Genomic DNA, 23,852 nt, shown 5'->3' with positions numbered 1-23,852 from the left:
ATGGCTCTCTCAAACTTTTAACCTTTCCTTTCAACCTAACAGGAACATGAAGATACTGTACCCTCAAAATTTCACCTTTAAATGACCTCCATTTCTTGATTACATCCTTCCCATAAATTGTCCCAATCCACTCCTCCTAAATCCTTTTGCGTCTCCTCAAAGTTAGCCTTTCTCCAATCAAAAATCTTAACCCTGGGTCCAGTCCTATCCTTCTCCATAATTATATTGAAACTAATGGCATTGTGATCACTGGACTCGAAGTGCTCCCCAACACATACCTCCGTTGCCTGACCTATCTCATTCCCTAACAGGAGATCCCACATGGCCCCTTCTTTCGTTGATACCTCTATGTATTGCTGCAAAAAACTATCCTGCACACATTTTACAAACTCCAAACCATCCAGCCCTTTTACAGAATGGGCTTCCCAGTCTATGTGTGGAAAATTAAAATCTTCCACAATCACAACCTTGTGCTTACTACAAATATCTGCTATCTCCTTACAAATTTGCTCCTCCAATTCTCGCTCCCCATTGGTGGTCTATAATACACCCCTATAAGTGTTACTACACCTTTCCCATTCCTCAATTCCACCCAAATAGTCTCCCTAGACGAGCCCTCTGATCTATCCTGCTAGAGCACCTCTGTAATATTTTCTCTGACAAGCAATGCAACACCTCCCCCTCTTGCCCCTCCGATTCTATCACCCCTGAAGCAACAAAATCCAGGAATATTTAGTTGCCTATAACACCCCTCCTGCAACCATGTTTCACTAATAGCTACAAAATCATATTTCCAGGTATCAATCCATGCTCTAAGCTCATTCATCTTTCTTACAATGCTCCTAGCATTAAAATAGATACACTTAGGAAACTTTCCACCTCTTACTCTCTGTTTATCCCTAATGGTGCAAACAACTTTAATATCTTTTTCTTCCTTCTCCCCTACATCTTCGGTCCGAGCGCTCCTCTTCTCTGTCACCTGCTTATCCTCCCTCACACACTATCTACTAGCTCTCTCTATTTGTGAACTAACCTCCTCTCTCCTAGTCTCTTCAATTTGATTCTCACTCCCCAAACATTCTAGTTTAAAGTCTTCCCAGTAGGCTTCGCAAAGCTTTGCAAATCTCCCTGCCAGGATATTGGTACCCCTAGGTTTCATGTGCATCCTGTCCTTTTTGTAGTCACACCTGCCCCAAAAGAGGTCCCAATGATCCAGAAACTTGAATCCCTGTCCCCTGCTCCTATCCTTCAGCCAAGCATTTATCCTCCACCTCATTCCATTCCTACTCTCACTGTTGCGTGGCACAGGCAGTAATCCAGAGATTACTACCTTTGCAGTCCTTCTCAACTCTCTTCCTAACTCCCTATATTCTCCTTTCAAGACCTCTTCCTTTTTCCTACCTATGCCATTGGTATCTATATGTACCATGACCTCTGGCTCCTCACCCTCCCACTTCAGGACGTGATCAGAAACATCCCGGACCCTGCCACCAGGGAGGCAAACTACCATCCGGGTCTCCTGATAGCGTACACAAAATCGCCTATCTGACCCCCCTAACTATCGAGTCCCCTATTACTACTGCATTCCTCTTCCTTTCCCTAACCTTCTGAGCTACAGGGCTAGACTCTGTGCCAGAGGCATGGCCACTGTTGGTTGCCCCAGGTAGGCCTTCCCGCCCCAACGGTACTCAAACAGGAGTACTTATTGTCAAGGGGGTACAGCCACTGGGGTACTCTTTAGTACCTGACTCTTCCCCTTCCCTCTTCTAACCGTGACCCACTTGTCTGCCTCCCGTGGCCCGGGTGTGACCATCTGCCTGTAACTCCTCTCTATCAACTCCTCACTCTCCCTGACCAGATGAAGGTCATCGAGCTGCAGCTCCGGTTCCCTAACACGGTCCTTTGGGAGCTGCAGCTCGGCGCACCTGGCACAGATATGGATGTCCGGGAGGCTAGGAGACTCCAGAACTCCCACATCCGACACCAAGAACAACAAGCTGCCCTCACACTCATACTTACCCCTTTCCTCAAATAACAGGAAAAACTGAAACCTAAACCTCCCTTGCCTCGCCTGTTTCCGCCTAAGCCTGTTGAGCCAAAGCCCTTAAGCCTTCATTCTGCTCCTGGCTCACTCTGCTGCCCACTGTATAAGGCTGTGTTCCTTTTTAAATCTTCTGCGCTTTACTACCCGACGTCGCACGCCTGTGCAGTCCCGCCTCTCTTAACTCGGATGAGAAGAAGAAAAAATCAAAATGGCTCCAGCCGCACTCCCATTCCGATTCTCTGACTTCCTTCTCCAAAAACAATTAAAAAAAATCTCACTGTTTTCTCACTGTTACCATCAGGTAGGTATAGAAGCCTGAAGGCACATGCTCAGCGATTCAGTAACAGCTTCTTCCCCTCTGCCATCTGATTCCTAAATGGACATTGAACCCTTGGACACTACCCCACTTTTTTCTTAGTATACAATATTTCTGATTTTTGCCCATTTTTAATCTATTCAATATACACCTACTACAATTGATATTCTATATTATGTATTGCCTTGAACTGCTGCTGCTAAGTTAACAAATTTCATGTCACATGCCGGATAGGCTGTTTCTTTGGAGTGATGGAGACTGAGAAGGGGATATGGTGAGGGACATGATAGGGTTGAATGTCACAAACCTTTCTCCATTACTGAGGTATCTAAAACCAGAAGGCACAGACTTTAAGTAAGGATTAAGAGATTTAGAGAGGATCAGAGGGAGAATTGTTTTCAACGCAGATCCAGCTAAAAAATAAATAGAAAATGCTGGAGTTACTCAGCAGATCAGGTAGCATCTGTAGAAAGAAATGGGGGTTTCATGTCATCAGAAATCAGAACTTGGGTGCCAAGTTTTGTTTTGTCCTTTTGTCTGACTTGAAACAATTGAACAATTTTATCAAGTGCAAGTTTACAGGTATCACCTGTGACTGGGTTACATGAGAATTTGAGTATTCTTTTTCATGTTTTTCAAATGTGTATATCTTCTGTGTCAGAAGTCTTTTCATGTTATTTGATGGGTTGTTTGAATGGAACACAGAATAATCTCTCCCTCTCGCTCCCACTCTCAATCCCTCCCTCGCTATCACACTTGATTGCTCACCCCCACCACCCCACTCATCACCCCCCTCACCTCCCCCCTCCTCCCCCTCACCCCCATCCCCCCACACACATACACACACCCCTCCTCAACCCCCTTCCTACCACCATCCCACCACTGTCCCCCCCACCTCCCTCTCTTTCTCTCTCTCTCCCCTCCCAACTCCATACTCTACCCCTTACCAAGGTCAGGGAGGCGTAAGACAATGGCAGCATTTCTGCTGTTTGCAGGCGTTGCTTGTTTAAGTACCATGTTCGTGCCGGAGAAACAAGGTGAGGATACTTTTCACAGTTTTGATTCTCAGTGGTCTAATGCCGTAGGTAATAAAATATAAGAAGTTCACGATTAGATTCTGCTGTGGCTATTTCCAGCATATTTGATTTTTGTGTCCCATAGTGACGGTATTATGCTGTGTTGTTGCTCACTCACTCAAGTCAGTAATTCCCCATTGTCTCCCTCTTTCTGTACTGGGATCATTTCTGTTGTCCTCCAATGTGTAAGAACCGTAGCAGAAGTTGTAGAATTTTGTAATATGTTAACCAGGGTGGCCACTGCCTGCATAGCTATTCCCTTCAAAAACGTAAGTAATTCTGCAAATGCTGGAAATCCAGAGCAATACACACAAAAGGCTGGAGGAACTCAGCAAGTCAGCAAATGAATAAACAGTTGACATTTCGAGCTGAGACCCTTCATCAGGGCTGGAAAAGAAGGGGAAAGACATCAGAAAAAAAAAAGTGGTGCAGGGAAGTAGGACAAGCTGGAAATGAATGTTGAATCCAGGTGGGTGGGAAAGGTAAAGGGCTGGAGAAGAAAGAATCTGATAGGAGAGGTGGGCCATAGGACAAAGAGAAGATGGAGGGGCACCAGTGGGAAGTGATGGGCAGGTGAAGGGAAGATGTAATTTTGGAAGAAGAAATCGATGTTCATGCCATCAGGTTGGAGATTACCCAGACAGAATATGAGATGTTGCACTGACCTGAGAGAAGCCTCGTGGCAGAAGAGGAGGCCATGGACCAGCATATTGGAACAGGAATGAGAGAGGAATTTAACTGTTTGGCCACTGGGAAATTCTGCTTTTGGCAGATGGAGTGGAAGTGCTTTACAAAATGGTTCCTCAATTTACGTCATTTGTAGAGGAATCTGCATCAGGAGCATCGGATACAGTAGGTGACCCCACCAGATTCACAGGTGAAGTGTTTCCTCACCTGGACGCACTATTAGGGATCTGAATAGTCAGGTGTACTATTTCTGTCGCTTGAAGGGATATGTGCCGGGAGGGAAATGAGTGGGATGGACAAGGGAATCACGGAAGGTTCCCTGTGGAAAGTCTCGGACTAAGAACAATAGATTGTTAGGTGGTGGGGAAATGAATGAGGGAGTCAGAGCAGAATGATATATCGTCCGTAACAGTGGAGCAGGTACAAGAGCCTTTTATCATTTAATCCACTGAAAGATGAATATAATTGTTCTGTGTACATTGTCATGTGGTGGTGGTGGTGGGGGGCAGGGAACATTCAGTCCTTTTATATCCTGTTCTGACATTCTGTGAGATCGTTGCTGATTAGTGACCCAGCTCCATTTGTCCCATACCTAAAGACAAACGTTTTATTTTTGTGACCAGATTTTGACATGGGATTCTTGGTGGACGTTGCTTCAGTAGCTCTGTGTGGAAAGTTGGCTGTCAGTGCGGCCTTTAACATTGCTTATGTTTTTACTGCAGAACTGTATCCCACTGTGATCAGGTTAGTACTTTTCATTCTGGGTGATTATACAAGTCAAGTGCATTTTCCTTAGCGACCTAGAAGACTTTCACACACAGCTTCTGGCTTCCCCGAATACTTGGTCACTTTTGCAGTGTAGGAAACATGGCGGCCAATTTGTGTACAAAACCACCCACAATAGTGCAATAATGATTTAATCATCTTATTGATAACGGGTGAGAGGTTGGTGTTGACTCCACTTGGTTATGTTGAATTGTGAAGGTTTGAGTAGTTCGGTTTGTCTCACTTCACCAGTAGAAATATGGTAGTAGAGCAGGATGTGTAACACTTCTTATTCATGTCTATCAGTTTTCAGCATTCAAGTTTTGTTTCACCAGAGCTGAGAAATAGAACTTTGACCCTGAGCATGTAGAAGATAAATGCTGAATTCCTGTGAGCATTCTTTCTATTTGCAAAGCATATTAAGTTTTCTGAGTGAAGGATTCAAGCTAACTTTTTTCTACTGAGGAAGTAGAAATAGTTTTAAGATTAGTATGTTATTTGAAATAATAACTCCTTAAGAGATCAGAGCTAGTTATTTGCTGCCAATGGTAATTACTTTCTATTACATCTGAGCCTCTATCTCTGATACTTATTTAATAGTTTGGCTTTCACTGATAGACCTGCATTTCCTGCACCCACATGTGGACAGTGCGCTTGATATAAATTCCTTTTATGGGATGAATTATGGCTCAATATTCTTCATTTTAATCAACAAGAAAGTATCATGCTGATAAACTGATGAAATCTATGGATTGAAATGTATTCCAAAAAATGTAGTCTACTCTTTGAAAGCCTGGTGAAAGAATAGGTTAAAATCCCTGAATTCCCAGGCGTCCACGAAGATCAGTGTGAAGGTACATAATCAGTCTGATAACTGAAGTAATGCACAGATATGAGATCTTAAGTGACTTGAGGCCTTATGTCAGTTCAGTGGTAAACAGATGGGATCAAGCTACAAATTGTTTTGGTATTAACCCTGTAATTCTGTAAAAAGAGCTAATGAAGATGAGAGTTCCTCCCTCCGTCAAATTGGAGATGTGCTGATGCTCCAGATCTAGGAATGTGTTGTCACCTCCCAAATCCCTGCCTGTTTTTACCTGTACAATATTGTAGTTTGTTGTACAAAATGTTATCTCCATTCTTCTCAACCTCGCAGCATTTAGTCAACCACATCAGAGAGGAGGTACAGGAGCCTGAAGAGGCACACTTTGCAACTTCAGAGCTGAACGACTACTGACAACGATCATCATGAAGTGCTTTGAACAGCTAGTTATGGCACATACCAGAAACTCCATTCCTGCCACATTTGGCACTCACAGACAGGACTGCTTTACGACAGATACCCTTAACATCTTTCATGCACCTGGCCCCAGTACACCAAGAAATCAAGGACACTTATGTCAGCATGTTCTTCCTGGATTTCAGTTTGCCATTCAACATCATTGTTCCACAGACCTTGGTGAATAAACTCCAACTCCTCAATCTAAATACACCACTGTGCATTAGGTGTTGGACACCCTAACCAAAAGACCTCAGACAGTCAAGATGCACAACCGGTCATTCCTCTCCATTCTCAACATGGGTGCCCCACAAGGCTGTGTACTGAGCCCATTGATTTACACTGCTGACACATGATAGCATGGCCAAACACCCAAGTCATCACATTGTTAAGTTTTCCAAAGATATGAAAGTATTCGGGGTCATCAACAATAATGACACCTCGAGGCCTGGTTCCAGGCAAATCTCTTCCTTGATGTGAACAGGACAAACAAGATGGTTATTGATTTCAGGAGAACTTGTACTACTCACATCCCTCTTTACATTGGTGATACAACAGTGGAAATTGCAAGCCGTGTCAAACTCCTGGGAACAGACATCTTGTACAACCTCCTGGGAACAGACATCTTGTACATCCTCCTATGGTCCCAGAACACATTGCACACAGTCAAGAAAGCTCACCAAAGCTTCTACTTTCTGAGGAGGCTGAAAAAAGCTGGATTATGTACATCCATGTTCACATCATTCTACCAATGCACAGTAGAGAGCATCCTGACATGCTGCATCACTGCTTGGTACAGAAACTGCACTGCAGTGGACAGGAAGGCTCTACAACCTGTAGTCAAAACTTCCAACACATCACTGGCACCAGCCTATCCGCAATCAAGGGCATATATACAAAAACGTGCCAGCAACAGCTTGAAGGATCCCACCCACCCTGCTCCTAGACTGTTTGTCCCAACCCATTAATAAAAGGGCTACGTAGCATCCACACCAGGACCACCAGACTCAAAAACAGTTACTTTCCCCAAGTTGTAAGGCTGATCAACACCTCCACCCACTAACCCACCAGTCCACACCCTAAACACCACTACTTTATCATTTCCTGTGTCAGATCTGGTGATTTTTTGATCCACAGGTTCTGTTAGGAATCCAAGAATGAGTTGAAAACTTGTTGCTTCATGATTGTTTATTGAAAATTTAAACAAAGGAACAGGCACAGACACATGAAACTAAGAACCGTGAACAAAGGCAAACTAAGATGACAATTTTTGCAGAGACAGACACGTTTATTCTGAGTTAAAGCAAATTCCTGAGATAAGTGAAGGGCCTATTAGAAGACTCACATGTATAGAGCATTTAACACTTAGCCAATGAAAAATGAAAGATGATAAATTGTTTTGTAACTGTTATATTGCTTTACCACCAGTAGGTGACGTCTAGCACCACATACAGTACTGTGAAAATGACGTTAAAAATACAAGTTATACATTAGTGAAACTACAAATTCAGTGTTGCTAAAGACTCATTAATCAAACTGATACCTTATTAAAAGTATAAAGAGCAATCAATTTCAGCACCTTATATACAGAGACTTGGGTCCAGTTTCACTTTATGGACATACAGTCACTATGTATATAAGCTATCTTATGTATTTATTGTGTTTTATTATTATTATTATTATTATTATTTTGTTCTTGGTCTTATTGTGATCTTTTTGTGCTGCATCGGATCCGGAGTAACACATTTTGTTCTCCACAAAAGAGATCACAATAAGAATATATATATATATATAGATAGAGAGAGAGAGACTGTAGCCCATCCACTTCAAGGTTTAACATGCTAATTGTTCAGAGATTTATTTATTTAGAGATATGGTAACAGGCCCTTCTGGCCAAATGAGACCATGCTGTCTAATTACACACATGTGACCAAATAATCTACTAACCCGTATGTCTTTGGAATGTGGGAGGAAACCAGAACACCCAGCAGAAACCCACACAGTCACAGGGAGAACATACAAACTCCTTTCAGGCAGTGGTGATAATTGAACCCAAGTTACAGCCACTGTGCTAATTGCCATGTTACCATGGCACTTACACTGTTGTAACACATAGTTATTGTTACCTTCCAGAAGAATATAAAACTAGAAGCAAAATTAGGCAATTCAGCCCATTGAGTCTGTTCCTCATTTTCATCATGACTGATCCATTTTCCCTCTCAACCACATTCTGCTTTTTTCCCATATCTTTTCACACCTTGACTATTCAAGAACCTATCAACCTCTGCCTTAAGTACACCCAGTAACCTGGCTTCAACAGACATATGTAGCATTTAATTTCACAGATTCAGCACCCTCTGGCTAAAGAAATTTCTCTTCCCTCCATTCTAAATGGACATCCTCTATTCTGAGGCTGTGCCCTCTGTCCTAGGGTCACCCATTATAGGAGATAAACTCTCCACCTCTCCACATCTACTCTATCTAGGTTTTTCAACAGTCAGTAGGATTCAATGAGATCCCCTCTTATTCTCCTGAATTCCAGCGAGTACAAGCCCAGAGCCATCAAACACTCCTCATTTGATGACCATCTCATTCCCGGAATCATTCTCGTAACCTCCTCTAAACCGCCTCCAATGTCAGCACATCCTTCCTCAGAAAAGGGGTCCAAAACCAAGCGAGGCCTTGCCAGTGCCTTATAAAGCCTTAGCAGTACATACTGGCTTTTATATTTGAGTCCTCTTGAAATGAAAACTAACGTTGCATTTGCCTTCCTCACCACAAACTCTACCTGCAAGTTAGCCTTCAGGGAATCCTGCATGAGCACTCTGAAGTCCCTTTGCACCTCAGATTTTTGAATTTTCTCCCCGTCTTGAAAATAATCTATGCTTTTATTCCTCTTACCAAAGTGCATGACCATATACTTACGGACACTGTATTCCATCTGTTACTTCTTTGCCCATTCACCTAATCTATCCTTCTGCATCCTCCCTGCGTCCCCAACACTACCTTCCCCTCCTCCTTTCTTTGTATCATCTGCAAACTTGCTCACAAAGCCATCAACTCCATTGTCCAAATCATTGACATATAACATAAAAAAAGCAGTCCCAACACAGACCTCTGCGGACAGTCATTGGCAGCCAACCAGAAAAGGCTCCTTTGATTCTCACTCTTTGCCTTCTGCCAGTCAGCTAATTTCCTATTCTTACTAGAAACTTTCCATTGCTCTTACCTTGTGAAGCCACCTCATGTGCGGTACCTTGTCAAAGGCCTTCTGAAAATCTTAAATACATAACATCCACTGATTCTCCTTTGTCTATCCTGCTTGTTATTTTCTCAAAGAATTCTAACAGATTTGTCAGACAAGTTTTTCCTTAAGGAAACAACACTGACTTTGGTCCATTTTATCATGTGACTCCAAGTATCCCAAAACCTCATTCTCAACAAAGAATTCCAACATCTTCCCAACAACAAAAGTCAAGCTAACTGGCTTATAATTTCCTTTCTTCTGCCTCCCTGCCTTCTTGAAGAGTGGACTGGCATGCAATTTTCCAATCCTCTGGAACCATACCGGAATCTATTCTTGAAAGATCATTAATGTCCCCATGATCTTTTCAGCTACCTCTTTTAGAACCCTGGGGTGTAGTCCATCTGGTTCAGGTGACTTATCTACCTTTAGACCTTTCAGCTTCCTAAGCACCTTCTCCCTAGGGATAGCAACTGCATTCACTTCTACCCCCTGACATTCTTGAAGTTCTAGCATATTGCTAGTGTCTTCCACAACTTGCCTCACCCAAGCCTGTTAAGCTGAAACCTCCCCACTCTGAATTTCTTTTGGCTTGAACCAGTCTGGCCATTTTCCTCTGACCTCTCTCATTAACAATGTGTTGTTGCCCACAGAACTCCCGCTCACTGGATGTCTGTTTTGTTTTTTGCACCATTCTCTATAAAGATCTGCCATGATTTGAACGAATGACAAAGCAGACTTGAAGGATCCGATGGTCTACTTCCACATCTGTTCCTTTTACCAAATGTCCTTCAGCATATCATATACTTTCAGTGGTTGAATAGGGAACCATTAGGAGAGGGACATTCTTATTTAAACTACCAATGAGTCCTATTTATAATTTAATAGCTGGTTGGGGAGAAAGGATTCAAGTCCAGTTATCTGTAAGTATTTGTGCATAGTTTAAAACATGAACTTCCGATCAGAATTAAGTGTTTTGAAATCTGAGATGTTGCCTTTAGGAATTGGAGCAACACATCCTGCCAGGTGATTAACTGCTTTGTCCATCTGAATGTTTTAGCCTGCCTTGAGCTGATGCAGATTTTGTTTTGATACAGGAATGCTGGATTGGGAATCTGCTCCATGTCGTGCAGGATCGGTGGGATTCTGGCACCTTTCGTGCCATCACTGGTTAGTCTTACATTTTCTTCTATATAATTTGCCATTGCACATTGGCGTTATACTTTGGTGGAAGTAATTTATTTAACACAAAAGTGAATACACCTCAGTTGAACTGCTGTATCCAGTTTGGGCCACTGTACTTTGGGAGTAACAGTGAGATCAGGAAGGCAGTTCTGCTGCATTTCGTGGTGAGCAAAGGGCATGATAAGGCACTGAAGTCATGGTCGTCCACTGCAATCAAGGAAGACCAGAGTTGTGATAACAACTCGTACCACTAGACAGGGACTTCTGAAGTCAGGAGTGTGGAACTGCCCCAGTGTCTTTTCCACTTTAAAAAGTCTCCAGTCATCATCGGACATAACTGACAACCAATCAATTAATCACTTTGGAAACAATGTTAAATGTGAACAGTGTTCAAAATTAAAGAGTTTTTATAGAGTAGATGGGGAGAATTTGTTTCCATTGGCAGGAGGTTGAGAACCCAAAAGAAATACAGTTAATTGGCAAAGAGGTGTGAGAATTTTTTTACACATTGCTGTGATCTGGTATATAATGCCTTTGCTTCCAATATAGACCAGAGGTTGAATACTGATTATCACTCTTAACAAGGGGCGTCATGGGTGAATAGCTGCCTCGTGCTGTAAAATTTTGTGATTGTATGATTGTTAAAATAACAAAGATATCTTAAAACGCGTTGTATTCTTATTCTGTGCCACAGTGTGATTTCATATGTATCATTGTGGAATGCTACCCTCTGCTGTAATTTTCTAAATTAGTTGAAATTTAAACCCAGAGCAAGTTATTTGTTTTTCATTAAAAGTTGCAGTTAATCAGATAGTGAAATTCCAAGATCCCCACAATTAATTTGTAGAGCATGATAAACTACACAAGCTAACCCTGAGTACTTGTTTCTTAACCAAATTCTTACTCATAGCTTTAATAAAAATCAGTGAATATAGACCTTTTTTTAGTGTTTAGGTTGTCATCTGTAGAAACTACCTCTCAACAATTTTTCCTAAATCATATACAGTCCTCCCAAGGTTACAACAGGGTTCCGTTCCTATGAGCTGTAACCCGCACAATTTGCAAGTTGCAAATGTAGTGAACCAAGTTCCCAAATGACTGACATGGCCTGCAACTCAACAGCAGCTGTCTTACCATCCTGGTCTCCTGAATGCTTGCTCATATGTACATTAGTTGGACATTCATTAGCTGTGCAGAGCCTGTGATTTAATTGAATAAACAGAACAATAACAAGGCATTTTACCCTATCAGTCCCTGCCATTGCTTAATTTGTATTTATGTGTTCTATCCTTCCTCCTCAATCACCATAACCTTTTAGTTCCTTCTCTTCAGTATGCTTATCTTTTCATCATTTTATCCATCTACTCTTAGTGGCCACTTCATTATCAACAGGAGTGGATCCCGGTGTGAACTTCTACTTCAAGGCTGAATGTGTTGTGCGTTCAGAGATGCTCTTCTGCACATCACTGTTGTAACGTGTGGTTATTTGAGATACTGTCACCTTCCTGTCAGCTTGAACTGACAGTGACTTGTGATTGTGAAAAAAGATGTAAAAGAAGAACAAATGCACCTTTAATTGGACTCAGAATGGCTGCTGCATCCGAGTGTGCCATCTTACCAGAAGATCATAGTCTTGCTTTCTCTTACCACTTGCATACTCAGTGAACTCAGCCCATCCAATCAGTTAACCTCATCATTATAATGCTCATTTCCTTCTCAAATAATAGCTTGAACTGCCTTATAGTATAAGCAGTATTGCCAAGATGCTCACCTACTTCTACTTCTCTTAATTGCTTCAGTTCATTTTCAATAATTAGTTCCAAAAGCAGATGTTCTCTTGATAGCTGTTACTTTTTCTACTGCCATTATATTATCATTAATGATAACTCTAGCTTCTCTTTCTTATGTTTTGCTTTTTTATCTTTATTAAATACTTCCAGTCAAGATGGTACTGAGCTGTGGGCACATCATTAGGTCACATCGTTAGCTTCTGTTGGTTGATTACACAAATGACGTATTTCACTGTATATTTCGATGCCCATGTGATAAACTAGTCTGAATCTGAATTAAATATTACAGACTCTGATCCTGGGTCATTTTTTTTTACAATGTCTTAGAGTTTCTATCAGCACTGGTTCCTGGTGTTCCCCTGTTTTTAATTCTTGGATTCATTACTGAGTTTTACTCATGCAGGGAAAGAATATTGCTCTGTCTCTGGTTTAATTTACTTTGGACTGTCTTTGATCTAATAACTCATTGTTGGTTTATAACTCTTCCACTATTTGAGGAATGTCATTTTAAAAGCAATGATGTTGAATTATTTTCTATTTAAGTTAGGTACAAAGTAATTTAGAAAACAGCGTTATAACGCCTGTGACCTTGAGTGTTATTTTAATTACATCTGCCCTAAAGTTTTGTTTGTTAATGCTCCTGTGAAATGTCTTGGAATATTTTTGCTGCACACAAGTGTCTATGTAATTGAAGTTAATTTGCTACATCTGCTTTAACAATTGAATACAGTACTGAGGTGAGTATTTTTAATTTTCAGAAATCTTTGAATCCATCTATGCCATTCATCATCTTTGGGATTGCTGGAATGTCAGGAGGATTTTTGGGACTTCTTCTCCCAGAAACCTTAAACAAACAAATTGCAGAGTCCATAGAAGACCTCAACCCTCCTGAAGACAGAAGGAGAAAAGCAAGTTTAATTTCTTATTGTTATGTTCTCTGTGAATCTCAGATGAAGTGAAAAAGTTACAGTTCTACTTTCTGGATCTAATCTATCATTTATCTTTTTTTCAATCCAGAAGTTGTAGAGTGTCTTCTCACACAAGCATTCGTCCAAAAGCATTCAAATCAGCAGGAAAGATTGTCTAATTTTAAGTGCTGATTACTTTCACACAAATTAATTTTCTGTAGCCTCTTCTGCTTAAAAAAATTCTACACTGGAAATTCACTGAACCTGTGCACAAAACTTGGGACCCTGCTGTAGATGAAACAAATCGCTGTGCCAAGTTTCCATTCATTGCACCAGGTTAGCTTCTGCTTTTGGCTACATTGACACTACATGGATCTTTTTAAACTGAAGGATTAGAATTTAAGGAATGTGATCAGTATTGGGCCATAAGTTTCCTTGAGCTGGCCCAGACATTAATTAAGCACATGACTTATTCTTTAGCCTACCAACATTCCATTCCATTCCAGTTCTCATACTCCTTTCAATCCTACCTTCAAGTACATTCCATGGCAGAGCATTTGCAGCACAGAGAATTTTGAACAACTTTCTTCCCAACCATAAATAGTCCATCCCTTCTGATTTTATAGCTCTAGCTTCAGACTCACCAACCTGAGTATCATCCCTTTTATAATTCATACATCAAAAAGGTCACATCACCCTCAACAGTGCAAACATATCATACTCAGTATGTGCTTCTGCAAAATTCCCATCACGAGTAGAATAATTTTAATGAACCTTTACTATTGGGGCTGCAAGCTGGTACATGTTTCCTGCTGCATGGACCAGAATTCCATGTGGCAGTCCCGATGTAGACTGATCAAAACCCCATTAAATTGCAGCAATATGTATTTTCCTTGGAATTTAACACCTATGCATAAAAGTTCGTGTATCATTTGTCTTCCTGACCACTTGACCTCCAGTTAATTTTCTGCCTTCTGTAAGTGCAGACCACTGTATATTAGCACTTCCTATACTACTTCTTTCCATTCTTTCTACCACATAGAATTATCTTTTATTTGTCTACCTTATTTTCGGAGAACTGTAGATGGAGCATTGTCTACATTTGCTAGAGGAGGTGGTAGGGGCAGGTTCAATTTAAAAATTTTAAAAAGCACTTAGACAGGCTTATGGGTAGGAAATGTTTAGAGGGATATGAGCCAAATGGAGACAAGGGGAATAGCTCATGAAGATACCTTAGTCACCCTGTATGTGTTGAGCCCAAGAGCCTGTTTCTGTGTCTCTATTACCCCCTCATTTGTTACCATTTCGCTGACAATATCTCTTTGCAAATATTTCACATCATCCTCAGAAGTCTCTTCCTAACCATAGACCATTTGTTTCTTCCATAGACATAGATACTTTACACCGGTTCCGTCCATCTCAGATAAGCTGAAGATGCTGGAAGGTGATAAGGGAACTAGGGTGGGATGACAGGTGGGAAGGGAAATGAAACTAGGTAGTAGAGGAAGAGCCTTGGAAAAGGGGATGTAACTAACCACAAGGATCAGAGGGAGAAAGAAGGGAACATAGCCTGCAGTTTGCCTGAAATTGGAAATTTCAGTATTCATACTATTAGCTTGTAGATTATCCAGGCAGAATATAAAATGTTGTTCTTCTAGTTGTGTGAGGCCTGAATCTAGCAGTGACTAAGGCTGAGGGCAGACAGGTAAGTGTGGGGATGGGGAGGGGAGTTGAAATGACATGCCACCTTGAGCACAGGCTGGTCAAGAAGGATAGAGTGTAAAGTGGTTGGCTGGTCAGTGGTTGTTGTCACTGATGTGGAGGAGGCTACGTCATGAGCACCAAATGCAGTAGTTGAGGTTGGAGGAGGTGCACATGAATGTCTGGCTCACTTGAAAGGGCTATTGAGGCCCAACTGTTGCATCTACTGTGGAGAGACTGGTCCCAACGAAAATCAAGAACTTCTGACTGGTTGTGGATGATGTGCAGGATGTGCAGGCTCTTCGAGTAAAAAATGAGCACCAGGGGATCTTTGATGGGTGCTGGATCAGAGAAGTTTAGGAAATGGTGGACATGGAAGTGAAGGCTTCGTCAACCACAGTAAGGAAAAGCCATATTCCTGAAAAAAGAGGGCATTTCAGATGTCAGGAGTAGAAAGCCTCATCTTGAGGACAGATACAATGAAGATGGAGAAACAGAGAGAAAGTGATGGCGTCCTTGCAGAGGACTGGGTGGGAGGGGGCGTAGCTGATGTAGGTGTCTTGTTCAGTACAATGGTGCAGTTGCCTTACAGATCCAGCAGCCCAGCTTCAGTCTTGACTTCCAGTGTCATCTGTGTCAAGTTTGAATGTTCTCCCTGCAAACATGAGGTGCTCCTATTCCCTCTCCTCAAAGATGTGGGACTGGGTAGGTTAATTGGCCTCTGTAAATCACTCTTCACTTGTAAGTAAGTGGTAGAATCTGGGGATAAGAGCAAAATCAGATTAGGATAAATGAGTGTTTGATGGTCATTGTGGACTTGTAGGACCAAACGGCCTATTGCCATACTGTTTAATTCTATGAAAAGCTGATACTTCTGTATCCTGGGTATTTATCCCCACCTGACTTGCAGCCACATTCTCCCGTCTCTAACCATTAATCATATCTAAACCACTAAATGCACAAGAGTGATTGCTTCCAGATCAAATTGTTTTTGTCTCTCTGGGGCATTGGAGTGACCTGAACTCAACTTCAGAATCGTACTCAAGTTTATTATCACTGTCATATATAGCGTAAGATTTGTTGTTTTGCAGAGGCAGTACAGTGCAAAGGTATAAAATCCTATAGATTGCAATTGTAAACAGTGCAAAAAGAAGGAATAATGAAGTAATGTTCATGTTGTTAAACTCAGCAACATTAAGCTAGACTGCACGAAGCACACAGTTACTGCTGGACGTGTTATTTAGTATTGTACAGGTCTCCACACACTCCCAAATGATATAATTATGACACACAGTATGTACTGACATTCCTATCTAACCACACCACATTTTTATATTCCCAGCAATGCCCTGGTTTAAAGAGTGAAAAGTGAGTCACCTATCTGAAGTCATTTGTCATTATTGCACGCATCCCTTATGTATTCTTGGGCCAGTATAGCTCCCGGTACCCTATGGTCATTTTATTCTCAGCTCTCTCTCTGTCTCGTATTATCCTATTTTATCTCTGCGGCACTCCCCCCCACCCCGAAAGAATTCCAGTGTGCACAGATTCATTATTTAGTAACTGAAGAAATAAATTTGATTCTTTAATTTTATTAAGAATTCAATCAAGTTCTTAAATAGTTATTACCCTGAGTTTCATATATTTTTATGCAACAGTAGAACATCAAATTCATCCCATTTAAATTGGGGGACCTTTCATCGAGTACCATCCGCCACCCATTTCAGTTCCACTTCACATTCACACATGTTGGTCCATGGCACTCCCCTACTACCACAACGAGGCCCCACTCAGGCTGGAGGAGCAACACTTCATATTCTGTTGGGTGGCCTCCTACCTGATGGCTTGAATTCTGACTGACTTTTCTAACTTCTGATATTATATATCCCAACTCTCCCTTCTCTCTTTTTCGATTCCCCATTCTGGTACTCCTCTCATCCCTTCTCACCTGTGCATCACCTTCTTCCAATGCTGCTCTTCCCCTTTTATCATGGTCCCATCTTTAGTCCCTTACCTATCACCCCCTAGTTTCTCTCTTCATCCCCCTTCCCCACCCATCCACCTTCCGTCTCACCTTTCAGCTGCTAGTTTGTACTCCTCCCCTCCTTTCTCCCCTTCTTATTTTGTCTTCTTTGCCCTTCCTTCCCAGTCCTGATGAAGAACTGTTTATTCCCACATTATAGGACTACATACAAGCCAGTTGAAAGAATAATTTTAAGCACAGTCTTCAGAACTATTAATGTCCTGTAATGTGGCCAGGGTTTTTTGTACATGGATAGGCTGCTCCATCTATTGAGAATGTGCAGGTAGTCCCTGGGTTATTAAAGTGTTCCACTTTTATGGAACAAGTCAAGTTTGCTAATAAGTTGGAAAATATGTCTGCACTTATACAAAATCACTCTATATGATAACCACATCTCCATTGAGCTGAGGTGGAAGTGACTGGTTCTGATGTCCTTTCAAACTTTATAAAAAAAATCTTAACAAGTGAAGATTGAACTGCTGTTTTTCAGCAAGTCATTGGGTATATTTAAAGCAGAGGTTGATAGGTTCTTGATTAGTAAGGGCATCAAAGGTTACGGAGAGGGATAATAAATCAGTCATAATGGAATCCGATCACAAACGAGAAAATCTGCAAATGCTGGAAATCCGAGCAACACACTCAAAATGCTGGAGGAACTCAAGCCAGGCAGCATCTTTGGAAAAGAGTATTGTCCACTTTTCAGGCTGAAACCCTTTAGCAGGATTGGAGAAAAAAGAATGAGTAGATTTAAAAGGTGAAGGGAGGGGAAAGATAAGGCATCAGGTGAAATCTGAAGGGGGAAGGATGAAGTAAAGAGCTGGGACGTTAACTGGTGAAAGAGACAGAACGCTATGGAAGAAAGAAAAGTGGAGATGAGCACCAGAGGGAGTCGATGGGCAGGTAAGGATATAAGGTGAGAGAGGGAAAAGGGGATGGGAAATTGTGAAGGGGTGGTGGGGGGGGGGGCATTACCGGAAGTTTGAGAAATCAATGTTCATGCCATCAGGTTAGAGGTTACCCATGTGGAATATAAGGTGTTCCTCCAGCCTAAGTGTGGCCTCATCACAACAATGGAGAATGGGAAGTGGAATTAAAATGGGTGGCCACTGGGAGATCCTGCATTCCAAGATGGAATGATGGAGCAGACCTGATAGGCCAAATGGTATAATTCTGCTCCTGTGTCTTAATAGTCTCCTTTCTAAAATGTCTTTATAGTAGCAAATACTCTCATTAGTACCTCTACAGGCCTAGGTCAACCTTCCTAAGTTAGGGTCCTGCTGTTCTAGCATTACCAACTATTCTACAGATTTCTTCAGAAATGCTGCCAACCCTTTTGTAGTGAATCCCTTTTCATGTTCTGGGATTTCAACTTCTAGCTGTTTTTCCAGTTCGTTAAGGTCTTCATAGCTCTGATTGTCATTGTGTTAGTGATGTCCTCCTTGTTACTCTTATACTGAGGTTGATTACCAGCAGCCACCAGTTTCTCCTTCATATTTTCTATTGTCTTAAAAAAATATTGGAAGTTAACGTTAAGACAACATTTCTTCCATACACCAACTTTACTTTAGTCCTTGCGTGCATTTGCAATGTACTTGTGTGACTTCCAGAATTCACTTAAGGACTTGTACAGTACTGCTTTGAAACCGATATTATAATAGCCTGAGAAAATCCTTTATAAATATAGTATGCTTTAAAAGATGCAATTATACCTTCATCCAGTGGCTGGAGAATGTCTGTTGTGTTCTGTGGCATGTACTTAACCTTGGTATATAGATGAAAATCATCCAAAAATGCAATATGCCAGATCCATGATCAAACCCCAGTAAAACCCTAAATGGCAAAATGCTGCAAGTTCAGTATCATTATACTTCAGGAACAAATAGGTTCATGAACCAGTGTTCAGAAAGGGCCAATATCACCCAAACCATTTTGTTGGGCTTTCAGATGGCTGAAAGACTTGCCTTCCAAGAGCTTGAATTAATAAATAAGCAAAGGGTTATGTTTGTAATCACCCACGGCTTCCTTGCCAAGCAGTAGTGTCTGTTAGGGCTGATAATGTTAGTCAAAGACAGCATAAAAACAAAAGATAGGGCATACAATATAGCAAAAATTAGTAGGTAGCTAGAGGATTGGAAATATGAAGGTAAACTAACAAATAATATAAAAGATGATACCACAAGCTTCTTCAAATATATATAGAATAAGAGAGGTGAAATGAGATATTAGGCTGCTGGAAAATGATGCTGCTGAGGTAGTAATTGGTGACAAAGAAATGTTAGACAAACTCAATAAGTGTTTTGCATCAGTCTTCACTATGGAAGACACCAGCAGTATGTCAGAAATTGGACTGTGTCAGGAGCAGAAGTGCGTGTGATTGCTGTTACTGAGGAGAAGGTGCTTGTGAACCTGAAAGGTCTGAAGGTAGATAAGTCATCTTGACCAGATGGACTACACCCCAGGGTTCTGAAAAAGGTAGCTGAAAAGACTATGTATGCAGTTAATAGTGATCTTTCTAGGAGGAGTGGAAAATTGCAGATGTCACTGCACTCTTTAAGAAGGGAGCAAGGCAAAAGACAATTGTGAAGAGATGCTCTTATCCCTTGTGAAATTCTGTATGTTAAGTGAACTCTGTATTTTTCTTTGATCAAGCTTGTTCAACTACAGGAAGACACAGGATCTTGAACACCAGAGACTGTGACTGAACGGATGCCTCCAATGGATGTAAGGAATGAAACCTCAGATTTGGATATCTGCAGACGTTAAAGAAGATGCCAAGGGGGGTTATATAATCAGCTCAGGTCTTTTGAAATTCATTGTTTAAGATCGGTTGGTTATTCTTAGTGACAACGTGTTGCTAAGGGAAGAATTCGTCAGGCAGGAAAGATTTACCTCAATTATTTATTTTGTAACATTTGTTTGGTAGCAAGTGATAAATATTTTTGTGAAATTTATAACTATACAGTTTTGCAAGTATTTTTACTTGTGACCTTAAATTTGTAAGTTTAATAATGTTGAGTATAAACTGAGTAATACAGTCTTAAAGTTTATTTTTTACATAGGGAGTATTTGTAAGCCAATGGAATATTAGTATCAAATTTAAGTATAGAATGTAAACGTAAAACGGTAGGAGCTCAGCATTATTAACCTTTTAATACAAATTGCAAAATAATTGAAAGACTTACAATGGGAATAGTATGTGCTGAACACACTTTATACTTGCTCTTCCTTGAAGTTTCCGATTTGGATGCTCAAGATTTAAGAAAACTCAGATCTGTTGACCTTTTCATGTTGATTTTGCGCTACTTCCATTTTGCACTTCTGAATTAAGAGCCCTGAAATGCTATAGTTCCGAAGTTTATAAGAAAGTTTGTTTTGCAAGTATAGTACGAATCTCTGCCTTTCTTTTTCTGTCGGTTGGATCTATGATTCAAATGACTTGGATTATACTTCTCAAATCCAAAGACATTTTCTTCACTGCGTGGTCCTAATTGCTCTCCAAAATCCTCTGTGGAAAAGTGTGAGTGTTTAGGATAACTATTGGGGAATGGCTACTTGATATCCATTTGGGAGGTGGTATGGCGGTTACTTGGCACAGATGATTTTGTAAATCAGGAGTTAAGCCTGCAGCATTAGCTGGAGGAGGAAAGAGATGGAAATTGTTCTTTTAAAAAAAACAAGAAAATCAAGTTTATATGAATGAATCGGCAGATGCTGGAAATAAATAAAAACACAAAATGCTGGCAGAACTCAGCAGGCTAGACAGCATCTATGGGAGGAGGTAGTGACGACATTTCGGGCCAAAACCCTTCATCAGGAATTCAAGTTTATAGTCAGTAAGGAAGAGGACCACACAAAATGGAGCACAATGAAACAGTTGGACCAATGCAAACTGTCTTTTACCATTGCAGTTTTGCACATTGTATCTGCTTCCATAGGCATAGTTCATGTTGCTCTATGAAAACAAGCAAGTTTATTCTGTAACTTATATCTTACAATATCATTGTTAGAGTTAAAAATGGAAAGAATAATGCTTTTTCAGAAAAAAAGTTTATTTAAACCTCCTAGCAGCTTGAAGTTAGAATGTAGTACAGCTATAAATCAGAGAGTGTTTCATACCCCTGGTGGTTACTCTTTATCAATATAAATTCCAACTTTGTGGGAACAGTAAGAATGCAACACAGTATTGCCTTGTTCTTGCCAATCTTGCCTTATGTAGAGCAGAGATGGCAGAAGTTAGGTTTTAACCAGCCTGTCCCCTTTGTAGACCCCACCCATTTCATGAAGCATACTTGGATGGCCAGTGGAAATCTGGCTCTTATTGATAAATAATAATGCAAAGACTTTGACTTCCATGTTTTGTTTCAAAACTATTGTGGTTTTCTTTTGGTTTGAGTAGCCCTCAGAAGTGAGCTTATTTTAACACCCTTGTTTATGTGCTCGGTCTAAGCCAAAGCAGATACCTGACAGCATTGTACAAGTATTTAAGCCGAAGTTTGTCATGTGCATTGCTTCACCATCGACTGTGTCAAAGTAAATAAAGCTATGATTAACCCACTGCAGACTGTAGCATTGTCTTGTTTTTACATTGTCCAAAATATTGTCAAACATCGTGTTTACTAATTTATAATGTGTGATACAAGATGGTGATAAATACTAGGAACTGGGCTTAAAATTATCAGCAGTTTGGAAATCTGCTTGAACTTTATCTTTAGGCTTTGGAAAATCAATGTTGATCAACTAAAGGAGGAAAAAGAAATGACTGTGTACCTTTGCAACCTCAGGACCTCCCAAAATATTTTATAGTTGTTGAAGTACAATGAAATTCTTAGAAAGACTGCAGTCAATCTGTGAGAAATGTTTTCCTACAAGTAACTGTGTGAATGTAAGTAGATTACCTGTTTTGGTGGTGTTAGTTGAAAATCATATGTGGCTAGAACATTGAAGAAACTTCAAAATGCAAAAAGACCTTGTTTCAATATCTCATCTGCAAGACTGCAGCTCCAAAAATGCAGCATTTCACTGTGTCTTCAGTGAAGTTTCAGTTTAAATTTTGAACTCACAACCAATCACAGAAACACTACAGATAATGGTACACTGGAGACTTTAGTGGTGTCAGACTAACAGATTTTCCAAACTGTCAGATGTCTGCAGAGGGAGAGATTGTGGAATGAGTTGGAGACAGTTCCATGTGGATTTTAAGTGTCAGATTTAAAACTTGACCAAGGCTTGTCGGGACCTGTCTGTGGAGTAGGAGAATATGGAGTGAGTTGGAGGTAGTTCCTTGTGGACTTTATATCTAAGGTTTAAAAGGATAGCTGGAGATTGCTTGAGTTATTAGTAACTTTGCAACAGCCAACAAAAAGAAGCAAGGTGTAAGTGGAGTAACATACACAAAATGCTGGTGGAACGCAGCAGGCCAGGCAGCATCTATAGGGAGAAGCGCTGTAAATGGAGTGCCCGTTGTGGTAGCAGCCATTGTTGGAGTGGGCCAGTGTTAGAATGGTCAGGCTTTGGCTCAACAGGCGTCAGCGAGAGCAGGGGAGTCAAGGGTTTGGAATAATTTACTTGATTGTAGAATTTAAGCTTAGGAAGTGTCACAAATGTAGGCAGGATGGTAGTTAAGGCAGTGGAATGCTCCTTTTGTGAGATGTGGGGTTGCAGGATACCCTGATGACTACATCTGCAGGAAGTGCTCTTGACTGACAAGACCAAGGAACTAGAGATGGATTTCCTCAAGACCAACTAGGAGGCTGAAAACATCATAGATTAGACTTTTATTCAGGTGGTCACATCGGGAGTGTAGGCTTCAGAGAGCAAGTGGGTGACCATCAGAAGAAGTAAGATGAGTAAGCAGTCATTGCAGGGTTCACCTATGGTAATACCCCACAGCAACAAGGATACCCCTTAAAATACTGCTGGGGGGGGGTGGGGGAATGTCTGGGTACAGCAGCAGCAGCCAGGCTAGTCGCACTAGGGTAAAGTCAGATAGATAAGAGACTTGATAGGGGATGGACAGGTATATTCTGTGGCTGCAAAAGAGACTCCAAGATGGTGTATTGCCTCCCAGGTGTTAGGGTCCAGGATGTCTCAGCACAGTTGCAGCCACAGAACATCCTGCCCATCCCCCTACCAAGTCTCCTATCTAACTGCATAAGATTCTCAAGAGGAAGGGTGAGCAGTCATGATGCACATTGGCACCAATGACATGGGTAGAAAGGGGGAAGAGGTCCTGCACAGTGAGTAAAGGGAGTCAGGGAAGAGACTGAAGAGCAGAACTTGAAGGCAGTAATCTCTGGATTTCTCCCAGTGCCACATGCTAGTTGGGGCAGGAATGGGATGATAGTACACATGAATGAGTGACTGAGGAGCTAGTGCAGGAAACAGAGTTTCAGGTTGGAACCTTTACTGGGGCTGGGGGTGACCTGTGCAATAGGGACAGGTTGCACCTAAACTGGAGGGCAACCAGTAACTCCACTGAGAGGTTCTCAAGTGCTACTGGGGAGGGTTTAAACCAGTTTGGCAGGGGGATGGGAACCAGAACACCAGGTCAGAAAGTGAAGGGATGGAGAGTAAGTTAGATATCAGGGCCAGTAAAAACAGATAGGAGCAAAGTAAGAGATATGAAGGTTCAGATAGTTTTAATGTATATATTTCAATGCCAGTATTGGCGCATAACCTAGTGGTTAAAGCATCGGCCTAGTGATCTGAAGGTCACTGGTTTGAGCCTCAGCTGAGGCAGTGTGTTGTGTCCTTGAGCAAGGCATTAACAACACATTGCTCTGCGACGTCACCGGTGCCAAGCTGCTTGGGTCCTATTGCCCTTCCCTTAGACAA

The 23,852-nt window shown here is 41.3% G+C and overlaps 1 protein-coding gene across 5 annotated transcripts in view; it reads left to right on the top strand.

Moving 5' to 3' along the window:
- Positions 1-21,572, top strand: part of slc22a15 (solute carrier family 22 member 15) — a 51,276-nt gene extending 29,704 nt beyond the window's left edge. The window contains exons 8-14 of one of the 5 annotated variants that reach the window (XR_009507423.1): positions 3,312-3,397; positions 4,747-4,867; positions 10,509-10,581; positions 13,145-13,294; positions 13,404-13,630; positions 14,683-17,918; positions 19,668-21,572. Coding sequence is in view for 2 of the 5 variants with exons in the window: in XM_059947344.1 (XP_059803327.1) it covers positions 3,312-3,397; positions 4,747-4,867; positions 10,509-10,581; positions 13,145-13,294; positions 19,668-19,700 (463 nt within the window). In the remaining 3 variants the exon portion in view is untranslated. Of the gene's footprint in view, positions 1-3,311; positions 3,398-4,746; positions 4,868-10,508; positions 10,582-13,144; positions 13,295-13,403; positions 13,631-14,682; positions 17,932-19,667 lie in introns of all 5 variants that reach the window. The other 4 variants (XR_009507424.1, XR_009507425.1, XM_059947345.1 and 1 more) reach the window with 4 other exon arrangements.
- The last annotated feature ends 2,280 nt before the right edge of the window (positions 21,573-23,852 follow it).

Source organism: Hypanus sabinus, chromosome 22, assembly GCF_030144855.1.
Source record: "Hypanus sabinus isolate sHypSab1 chromosome 22, sHypSab1.hap1, whole genome shotgun sequence".
Taxonomy (NCBI): domain Eukaryota; kingdom Metazoa; phylum Chordata; class Chondrichthyes; order Myliobatiformes; family Dasyatidae; genus Hypanus; species Hypanus sabinus.
The sequence above is the reverse complement of the archived record's forward strand: the minus strand, read 5'-3'. Positions and strand labels throughout refer to the sequence as shown.